The following is a 10,701-nucleotide window of genomic DNA, read 5'->3' on the forward strand; positions in this document are numbered from 1 at the left end:
CCTGGTCTACAAGAGCTAGTTCCAGGACAGGCTCCAAAACCACAGAGAAACCCTGTCTCGAAAAACCAAAAAAAAAAAAAAAAAAAAAAAAGCTGAGGTCTGAGGTCAGGATGCTTGTGCAGGGCTTTTCAGGGGATGCTTGTCTTCTAGGCCTTCCAGGGCGCCATGGTGGCAGTGCTCCAAATTAACACACCCGCTGGGCTTTTCTGGCGTGGGCTCTACTGTGCACTGCACCACCAGAATTACTCTGAGGGTTTCCTGTTTCTCTAGGTTGGCCTGCCACTCCTCAGAAGGCGGCTTTGTGGCCCCACCTTTGATTAAAGGCAGTCCCTGTCACACGTCCAACTCACTTGTAGAAGGCTTGATTCTCAATTCCACACTTCCAGAGGTGCTTGCAGGCTTCTGGAGTTGGAGCAAAATATGTGAGAATAATTTTCTTTTCCTGTAAAAACAATTCCATAGAGAAACAACTGAGGTGGGTAGGAAAGCCCAGGGCCCCTGGTCCTGTGCAGCAGGGCCCTAGGCAGAAGAGTGGCTCACAACAATGGCTATCTCACCCTGGCAAGCCTAACAGAGCCCTTGGTGAGAAGCAGAACATTTCACAGGCATCCTCTGTGGGACAGAGAACCTCATTTGACCGTTTCCTCGAGGTAGGCCTCTCTTGGGTGGATCCTCTGGGTGCCATTGCACCTCCAGGCCTTCCCACCTCTACATGCCTCTGTGTTAGCCGAGGAGGCAGGCAGCCTCCCCCGCCTGGATTCCCTTACCCTTGGCCGCAAGGGCCTGCCACAGCGCCCTAGCCCTCCCTGGAGAGAAGGAAGCCGGCACTCACCTCTTTCTGACTTACATATAAATAGAAAGTCTTTCCTTCAAATTTCAGTTTGGTCACCTCATTCCTAGAAGCACAAAGAGAGCGCCTGTCACCCGGCGGTGGGCTGCCTGCTCACAGCTCAAGTCACAGATGCACAGCCCTCCCCCGACTGGAAGAGGCTCCAGGCACAGACACAGTTTTAGCCAGAATTAAAACTGAGAACAAGACAGGAGCGCAGTGGCCTTAGAGAACAGTCATTGGGACAGTTCGACCCACAGTTTTCCAGTCAATCACACTGTAATATCGGGGTGACAGGAGGATTTCGGGCTCATCAACAGTGGCTAGAAAAGGGCAACATTTGCATGGAAAAGTGAGTGCGGGAAGAGTGGGGGTCATTTCTGGACTGAATTCATAGCACGGGTGCATGATCTGATGGGACTGTTGAATGCCGGATGCCATAGGTAGCTCATGAGGCCAAAGTTGAAGATCACAGCAAGTAATGAGCAACAATGCATCCGGGTTCTGAGGGAGCCGAGTCTTTCGGGTGACTGTGCCACTGGATGGAGAATGCAGTTTAATGCAGGCAACGTCAAACAGTCTCAAGGAGGGGTGGGGCCACATACCAAGAAGAGAGAACAGATTACATGGAACAGTCATGCAGCGTACTGACCAGGAAAGGGGCTTAGGGGTTATTGTAGAAAAATCCTTGAAGCCACCAGCCCAGTGAATGGCTGCAGTAAAAGAGGCAAACAGGATACTGGGGTGCGTCACCCGTGGGACAGACACAAATCAGAAGAAGTGACATGGTTACTGTACATGGCACAGCCTACACCTCACCTCCACAAACTGCTTTCAGCCTTGGTTACATTTACAAGGTGGGAAAACTACCCGGAACTTATTTGGATGTCCCTGAGAGCCACAAGACCAGGCCTCCCCATCGGCCACTCCAGTGTGCCCAATTCAGGGCCTGATACCCCATTAGAGTTTTTGCTTTTCTGCCTCAGGCCCCTAAGGAGTCTGAGCACACACACCTGCCATCTGTAGACCACTTCCTGCTGCCTCCAGGGCATCGTCCTCAGGATCCTAGTAAGTAGCAAAATGCAGAAATAACCAGGCACCGGGTCTTTGGCTGTACAACATTGGGGCAGAAGGACGTGTTCTCACTGAGAAGTCATGGCTGGGTCAGAGTGGCCGTTTCCAGCTTCCCACTACAGGCTGGAACTGGTACAAGCCTCTCTCTCTCTGTGTCGTCTCTCTGTCTCTCTCTTTTGACCAGCCGACCATCAATCTTAACTCGGGTAGAATACAATAAAACACACAGCCTCCAACAGGAGTGGTAAAGAAAGAGTTTGACCTTTTGTTGTTTTGAGACAGGATCTCATGTAGACAGACTGTCCTGGAACTCTATGTAGACCAGGATGGCCTTGACATTTAGGTGATTTTCCTGCCTCTCATTCCTGAGAGCTGAGATTACAGGTGTATGCCCTCACACCTGGCCTATGAGTTTGTTTTTTTCCTTTTGAATGTGAGGGTGGGTTTAACATCTAGGATTCTGACGTTGAGACAGGAGGAGACTTTCCGGGGAGAGAGGTACACAGGAGAATGAAAAGTGGGGAGGCAGGGATCACTCAGGGACTTCAAGTGTCTACGGATGACCTTGTTTCTAGACGTGAGACAACGGCTCTGGTGGGGATGGAACCCCTTCAAGGAACACCAAATAGCCCAGAGACTCAGGCAGCAAAGGACCCACACAAGGGGAACTGTGGCCCAATCCTGTCCCCAGCCTTTTCTGAGAACCATTTTGTTGGCTAGGAGATGTAAGAGCCTCCCATCGTCACACAGAGAGTGCAGTGATGGGATCTGACTTGAGGGAGCCTAAAACTCCATGATACCTGCTGCCTTGTGACTAGGACAGTGCCACGTGTCTGAGGAGTAGTTTCTCCTCAGGAGGAGGATGCATTAATCCCATTGCCATCCTCCACTAGAGGGATCTGGCTCAGGAAGGTGTCTGATGTCTGATGTAGGGCAGCATGAGAAGAAAACTCATGAGAAAAATATCTCTACTCAGACCCTACTTCGCTCTTATATTTTTGGTTGTGAGCCTAGCCTTTAACGGCTGAGCCATCCCTCCAGGCCCCTACTTCGCTCTTCTAGAGAAGATAAAGGAAGCAAAAGCAGGCCCGGGCTTCCCTAACCAAAGACCCTTAGACCAAGGGAAGCCATTTTCTAACCTGTTTGTTAGAAGAGCTAGCCAGCTTAGACACAGCAGGCTGAGGTCCAACACAGAAATGAAACATAGGGGGCTCCAACCGTGCTCTCTCAGAAGACCACCCTAGCTTTGGACTTTCAGATTTGTGTGCTTAAGACGCAGTGCCTGTACAAATTAGGAATCCAGAAAGGGCCCATGACAGAGGCGAGGGGAAGAGGCCTTGGGGTGGTATGATATGAAAGTGTGAACGGGGTGCTGGAGTTAGAGTGAGGATGGGGTGGGGGATGGGGGAGGGGAGGGACGGGCTACCTAAAACTAAGCTCTCGTCTGTATCCACCCCTGTGAAGGGGGAAAGAGTAGGAAGCATGTAGGGGCCAGAGGATGGGGAGGGGTACTGGGAAACTATCACACTCATGGATGTACAGCACAAAACCTGCACAAGACCAAACTGGCCAGTAATTCTAGCATGAACCGGGGCGGGGCACAACACTAGCTGAGGACCCACAGCAACTGATGGCTGCTATATGTGCGCGCGTGCGTGCGTGCGTGCGTGCGTGTGTGTGTGTGTGTGTGTGTGTGCAGTCATTTTTCTTTGGGTGTGTGGCTAGGTTGCACGTGCAGGCAGCACTAACTGGACTCTGGGTTATATTTAAAATGGGATGAAGGCTCCTGGTGAGATGGCTCTAACCCTAATGACCTGAGTTCAAGTCCAGAGCCCACATCGTGGAAGGAGAGAACAGACTCTGAAAAATTGTCCTTGGACCATCACCTGTGTGCTGTGGCATACGTGCCCACTACATGCAAAATAAATAAATGAAACTGCAATAAAAAAATTCATTAGCAGGCAGTGGTGGTACATGCCTTTATTTTCTGCACTTGGGAGGAAGAGGCAGATGTATCTTTGAGTTGGAAGTCAGCCTGGTCTATAGAGTGAGTTCTAGAACAGCTTGGGCTACACTGAGAAGCCCTGTCTCAAGACAAACAAACAAACAACAAACAAAAACTAGAAATTTTTTTTAAAAAGGATATGAAAGGGTTAGGCATGGTGGTGCATGCCTTTAATCCCAGCACTTGGGAGGCAGAGGCAGGCAGATCTCCTTGAGTTTAAAGCCTGCTTGGTCTACATAATAAGTTCCAGGACAGCCAAGGCCATGAAGAGAGACCACTGTCTCAAAACAAAACAAACAAAAAATGAAAAAATAAGACATGAAGGGGGACAGACATATTGAGGGAGTCTTAGGGGAGTGGCAAGGAGGGGGTTGATATTATCAAGATACACTGTATATATGCACAAAATTGTAAAACTGTCAAAGAATCAATTTTTTTTTTAAATTATAGGCTCTCAATTATGCAGAGTGTCTTGGTGAGACTGACAGATGTGTGTATGGATGAGGCAGCCAATGGGTCCCAAGATTCCAAATGCCAGTCAATACACAGAAGCCTGTGTCGAGTCATATAGACCCCAAACCAAACCAAACAAGGAGGGGAAGCCATGTGGGTAGCTGCAGCCAAGACAGTAGCTCCCGCAAGCCAGACGTGGCAGGGAAGAGGGAAGGCACAAGGTGAGGCCAAGGATGCTGAGCCCTCAAGATGGAGATGGCAGTATCTGAACTCTTGTAGACTACGTGCTCATGGGGTACTACTGAGGAGGGTGTTTGCATGTCATAGCTGACATTTGTTCCAGGGTAATTGTCCATGAACCCCTCCCTTGTTAGAAGAGTAAAGAAGGGCTTCGGCCATCTGTTGAGATATTCCTGAATGGCCGTCATTATGCCGGCAGTGGCCCTCAGCAAGTGATGACCCCAAAGGCTTAGTTCACTTGGGAACTTCACTTCCCTTGTGTTGGCTACAGTTGCAGGCTTCCCTAGAAATCAACTTCTAGTACCCTTTCTGTCTGGAGAGGCGGTTGGCTCTCAGGGACACTTTTGAAAGAACAGGATCCCTAGGAAGAGACCACTACCTTGGTCAATTACCAGTCTCAACTCAAGGCTTTGGAGAAGGCTGCAAACCATAACTGCCCATCACAGACAAAGGACATGGGTACCACAGCCCCTCCCCAGGTAGCGATGCATAAGGAACCTGCTCTGGAGAGGAAGACAGACACTCACCACTTAATGAAGTGGACCCTCTTGTTTCCTTGAAGAACAACAAACCCGAAAGGAGTGAAAGCCAGAAACGCAGCATTTCCCGACACGTCCTGTAATAGAGAAAGACTTCTCAGTGGGGCACAGAGGTACAGGTATAGAGGAGAAAGGGTGGAAACACTTGTTCTAAGTCAAGGGTGGTGGCAAAATCCTTTGCTCTCAGCACTTGGAGGCGGAGGCAGGAAGATCAGAGGTTCAAGGTCATCTTCGGCTACAAAGTGAGTTCAAGATCAGCCTAGGATGCATGAGACCCTTGTCTCAAAATCCAGACACCCAGGCTATATTCATAGGAAAAGCAGGGCAACTTTTACTAGGTCACAGTGGGATGCACAGGGCATTTAAGAGCACAAAGTCATAGCTTGAATTCCAGCCTTGCTACTTGCCAGATGGGCCTCAGAGCTCTGTACCTAGATGGTGGACGTGATAATGACACCAGCCTCAGCAGGCCAAAGACAATGTTATGATCTTGTGCATTGCTGGTGGGACTTTAAAATGGTATGGTCATTTTGGGAAATAGTTGGAAACTTTTTCCAAATGGTTAAATATAGAGTTACCACATAACCCAACAATTTCCCTTTGAGGTATACGCCCAAGAGAATTGGAACATGCCTATAGGTGTATGAATGGTAATGGTATAACTATTTATAGTAGCCAAACAATGTGAGCAATCCAATCCAGCTGGAAGAGTAAAATGTTCATCAACTGATAGGCAAAAAAAGCAAGTGGTAGATGGCGGCACATTGAAATATTATTTAGGAGTAAAGAGGAAGGAGGTACTCACATATACAACACAAATGAACTTTCAAACACCATGTCAAGTGAAAGAAGCCAGTTGCAAAAGAAGTCACGTTGAATGGTTCTATTTATACGTAATGTTTACAACAGGTAGAGCCACAGACACAGACAGTGTATTGGTTGCCAGGGCTGGAGGGAGAGGGAAGTGAGGCAGTGACTGGCAGTGGATATGATGCTTCCTTTGGGTCATGAAAATATTCTAAAATTAGGTGGTGGTGGTGATTGGGAACATACTAAAACCCACCGGATTGCATACTTTTAAGTAAAAGGGTTAATTTTATGATAGGCAAAGTGGGTGAGTAAGTGTGTGTGTGTGTGTGTGTGTGTGTGTGTGTGTGTGTGAACTATTACTTATCAGGCCTGTAATCCTAGCTACTCCCAAGGCTGAGGCTGGAAGATCCTAAATTAAAGATCTGCCTACCCTACAGAGTTAAGTTCAAGGCCAGTCTGAACTTAGTTAAAAAGCAGGTTGGGATACAGTGGTGGAGCACTTGCCCATTGTGTGCAAAGCCCTAGGGCCGTAAAACAAGATGAAAAAGTATGCCAACAGAGGCAGGCTATCATTGCCTTGGTATCTGAAATACTATGGGGTCAATACCTTGGAAGTTTAGATGAAGACATGGGGAGCAGCAATTGGCTGAGGGACCTGCAGGCCACCAGTCTAAGTGTGTCAACAGCAGGCTTGGGATTTTGCTAGCAAGGGGGTGAAGATGCAGCAGAAAGTGTGGGGACTGGTACCAGAGTGAAGAGGGTGACTAAGGAGCGTCCTTCCGCAGCTTCCTTGGGTAAGGATCTGCTGTCTGGGTACATGAGTGATGATGGGGATGGCTGGGAAATTTGGCCATCAAGTTGGGGGTTCTGTTTTCTCTCACCTTGAGAGCTTGCCACCCTGGTGGAAATACTTAGCCTGATTGGCCTTGGAGACAATAGATCCTCTGCAGGGCCAGTGAGCCTGGCCTCAGGGGAAAATGCATTTGCCTTAAAGCTGCCTCATGGAGTCAGGCTCGCAAGTGTGAGCATCTGTGTCCAGGTGCCAACTGTTTAACAAACCTTTTGGACTAATGTGAATTACCACCCTTTCCTCAGGACTGGGGAGATCCAGTCTTGGCTGTGAGCACAGCACCATTTAACCCATGGGCATAGCGAACGGCTTTTATTATACATACAACTTTCTGCCTCCATTTATACCCACACACCAGAGGAGGGCACCAGATCTCTTTACAGATGGTTTGGAGCCACTATGTGGTTGCTAGGAATTGAACTCAGGACCTCTGGAAGAGCAGACAGTGCTCTTAACCACTGAGCCATCTCTCCAGCCCCCCCCTTTTTTTAAAATTTATTTTATTTATTTATTATGTATGCAATATTCTGTCTGTGTGTACGCCTCCAGGCCGGAAGAGGGCACCAGACCTCTTTACAGATGGTTGTGAGCCACCATGTGGTTGCCGGGAATTGAACTCAGGACCTTTGGAAGAGCAGGCAATGCTCTTAACCACTGAGCCATCTCTCCAGCCCCCAGCAAACGGCTTTTAAAAGAAGATACAAGTCTGGTTCCTTCTGCAGTCACATGGCTGGGCTTCCTCCTGCCTCTCACCAGTGCTTGGAGGAGGATGAACAGCATGGGTACCAGGCATAGCACACAACTATGGTTCCTGCTGGGAGGCAGCAGGTCTAATTTGGCTAACTTGGCATGAACTTGGGCCAAGGCAAGTGGCATTTGCGGAGAGAATGCCTGAGGGAGGTAGCCAATGTCAGGAAGAGGGTGAGCATTGGGAAGCTTTCTGTCCCTGTGCAGGGTGGACCCAAGGTCAAGAGATGCAAGGGTAGAGACCTCATTGTGTTTGTGCTGGTATAAAAGAGGTCACAGGACGGTTTAGCAGATATGGTATGAGACTGTGACATGGGTCGGAGGGGACATCAGACTATGGTGAGGGAAGGACATGTTTTTGGGGTGACAGAAGGCATGGCTAAAGCCTTTGGAGACACAGGAAAAGGCCTAGAAGGAAGGGCAGCTAGAGGGATGGGAGGGTCAGGCCTGGAGAGGGTGAAGGGTTTGTAACGGAGAAGCAGTGAGGGATCAGGGGGTGGGGGTGGGGGGCTGGGAGGGCCCCTGCTACCTTCACCCTTGCTAGTACCTCAGCAATTGGGCAGAAAGGTGCCTGCACCACAGGCCCATTGGGTCCAGTCTGGCTGCACTGCATGACTGTAGCCAAGGCCTTGAATTTTTACATCTAGGGCTGTTACCTCAGAAATTCTGTGTAGCAGGCGGCCATGTACACCAATGATGTGTCAATATGAGTATAGCTGCCGAGGCTGTTGAACCTCAGGCAAACCCTAACGTGTCACTTTCTCTTATTCGATACTGAGAGCTAAGGTTTTCTAGTTAGGAAATGGGTGTGGTAAGCTAGACCAAAAAGGAAGCCTTGGAGAGGGAAGAGCTGGATGATCATGGGCCTGAAGCGAGCAGAAGGGAAGGGATGGAAGTGAAACCCAGCGAATGACATCCCTCTGGCGACAGCAAAGGCCAGGCTGCATGATCCAGACACCCTCAGGTGGCCTCCCGGAGAGGGCAGGGTTAGAGCTGTGGGGATGGCCTCTCCTGACGGGACTGGCTGATTTGAAACAGCGAGTGTCTTAGTTAGGGTTTCTATCACTGTGATAAACACCATGACCACAAGCAACCTGAGGAGGAAATGGTGTATTTCAGCTTACAACCCCATCTCTGAGAGAATTTATTACAGGAACTCAAGGCAGGAACCTACAGGCAGGAACTGAAGCAGAAACCACGGATGAGCGCTGCTTACATTGTTGCTTCCCATGACTTACTCAGCCTGCTTTCTTATACAGCCTGGGACGGCCCTCACTTCCAATGGCACTACCCCCCCCCTCGCCATCAATCACTAATCAAGACAATACAGATTTGTCTATAGGCCAATCTTACAGAGGCATTTTCTCAGTTATGGTCCCCTCTTTTCAGGTGTGACTAGGTTTATCAAGTTGTCAAAAAACCAGCAGCTCCAGTGGTGAACTTGGAATAAATCCTGATGAGAAGCAACTAACTGCCAAGTGTGGCAGAGCACGCCTTTAATCCCAGCACTCGGGAGGCAGAGGCAGGGGATCTCTGTGAGTGCAAGGCCAGCCTGGTCTATACAGCAAGTTCCAGGATAGACAGGACTACTCAGAGAAACCTTGTCTAGGGGAGAGAGGAGGGACAATTAATAATGGAACCTTGAAGAATTTGCTCCCAGAATACAGAGAGCAATTCTCCAAGACTTCCGGACCTACAGAGGTAGGTGAGAGTCATAGAAAGACCATGGTCCTCAGAACCCACAGCACTGACGGCAGCCACAGTGTCGGCTGCTTGTCTCTGTCACACGAGCTTCAGAGTGGGGCCAGGAACTACAATGAGAAATCACATCAAGACTGGTATGGAAGTACAAGCGGAAAGCCCTGGAGCTTTCTGTCTCTGGAACAATCCATGTCTCTTCAGTCTTAGATGTCATTCTTGGTATTGGCCTGCGTGGTGGTTTGAATAAGAATGGCCCTCATAGGCTCATAGATTTAAATGCTTGGTCATCAAGTAGTAGCACTATTTGAAAGGATTAGGAGGTGTGACCTTGGAGGAAGTGTATCACTGGGGGTGGGCTCTGGGGTTTCAAATAGCCCATTCCAAGCCCAGTGTCTGTCTCTTCCTGCTGCCTGAAGATCTGGATGAAGAACTCTCAGCGGCTTCTCCAGCACCATGTCTGCCTGTATGCCACTATACTCCTCACCATTGATGACAATGGACTAAACCTCTGAAACGGTAAGCAAGCCCCAATTAGATGCTTTCTGTTGTAAGAGTAGCCTTGGCCATGGTGCTTCTTCACAGCCACAGAGCAGTGACTAACACAGCCTGTCCTCAGGGTTTGTATGCCAAGTAACACTTAGCATGGCAGAGAAAGGAATGGAGCTAAGGAGAGAAGGGTCTGGTTATTTCCCCCACAGGCTTCTGCCTCAGCAAGCAGGAATCTGCCTGCCCCCTTCCCATCCGCAGGAATCAGGGCCCACAGGACTGAGCTTTTCCTAGATCTAGGAGGGGAAGGAAATGGAGCTTGAAAGTTCCTTTGGCCATTCTGTATCTCCTGACAGGAAAAGGCAGTTCTCTCCTGCCGTGGTGAGGTAAGAAAGTATCAAGTTTTCATCCTTGTGGAAAAAAATTAGCCTTGGTTTAGGACCCTGGCTGTTTCTCCTTTGCTCTGTGACTGTCTTCTCCACATTCCAGCTGCTTCACTGGTGAAAGCAGGACAGTGACACAGACCTAGAAGAACACTCCAACTTGTTTCAGAGACAGCCTAACTGTCTTGGTGCTACGGCACAAGCAACAGCGTTCTTGGAGAGGACACCAACTTCTGTTCATTCCCTCTTCTCCAGACGAGGCTCACGTGGTCCAGGCTGGTCTTGAAGCCTTCTGTAGCTGAGGGTAGCCTTGATTTTCTGCTCTTCTGCCTCTGCTGCCGAGTGCTGGGATTACAGGCTTGCCTCTATTTTTCTTTTTCTTTTATTTTAGAGAAGCTGTCTTGTTCTGTGGCACAAACCACCTCCAAACTTTCTATCTTCCGGCTTCAGACCCCAGAGTGGCTGGGATTATAGGTATCATCATCCATGCCTGGGTTTACATATGATGATTTCAGAAATCATTTAGGTCTGTGTCTTCTCTGTATGTGAAACTGGTGGGGAGTCAGGCTTGGTCTTGCATAGGG

At 49.1% G+C, this 10,701-nt stretch overlaps 1 protein-coding gene across 5 annotated transcripts in view; it reads right to left on the reverse strand.

Annotated features, from left to right (window-relative positions):
• The window catches only part of Frmd5 (FERM domain containing 5), a 281,243-nt gene that overhangs the window by 12,120 nt on the left and 258,422 nt on the right, over window positions 1-10,701 (reverse strand). For 3 of the 5 annotated variants that reach the window (XM_005364351.3, XM_026787797.1, XM_005364350.2), the window contains exons 8-10: window positions 5,129-5,217; window positions 833-896; window positions 351-442 (exon numbers count right to left, since the gene is read on the reverse strand). In XM_005364351.3, the coding sequence (XP_005364408.1) occupies window positions 351-442; window positions 833-896; window positions 5,129-5,217 (245 nt within the window). The remainder of the gene's footprint in view (window positions 1-350; window positions 443-832; window positions 897-5,128; window positions 5,218-10,701) is intronic. The other 2 variants (XM_026787798.1, XM_026787796.1) reach the window with 1 other exon arrangement.

Source organism: Microtus ochrogaster, assembly GCF_000317375.1.
Source record: "Microtus ochrogaster isolate Prairie Vole_2 chromosome 14 unlocalized genomic scaffold, MicOch1.0 chr14_random_1, whole genome shotgun sequence".
In the NCBI taxonomy this organism is placed as follows: Eukaryota; Metazoa; Chordata; class Mammalia; order Rodentia; family Cricetidae; genus Microtus; species Microtus ochrogaster.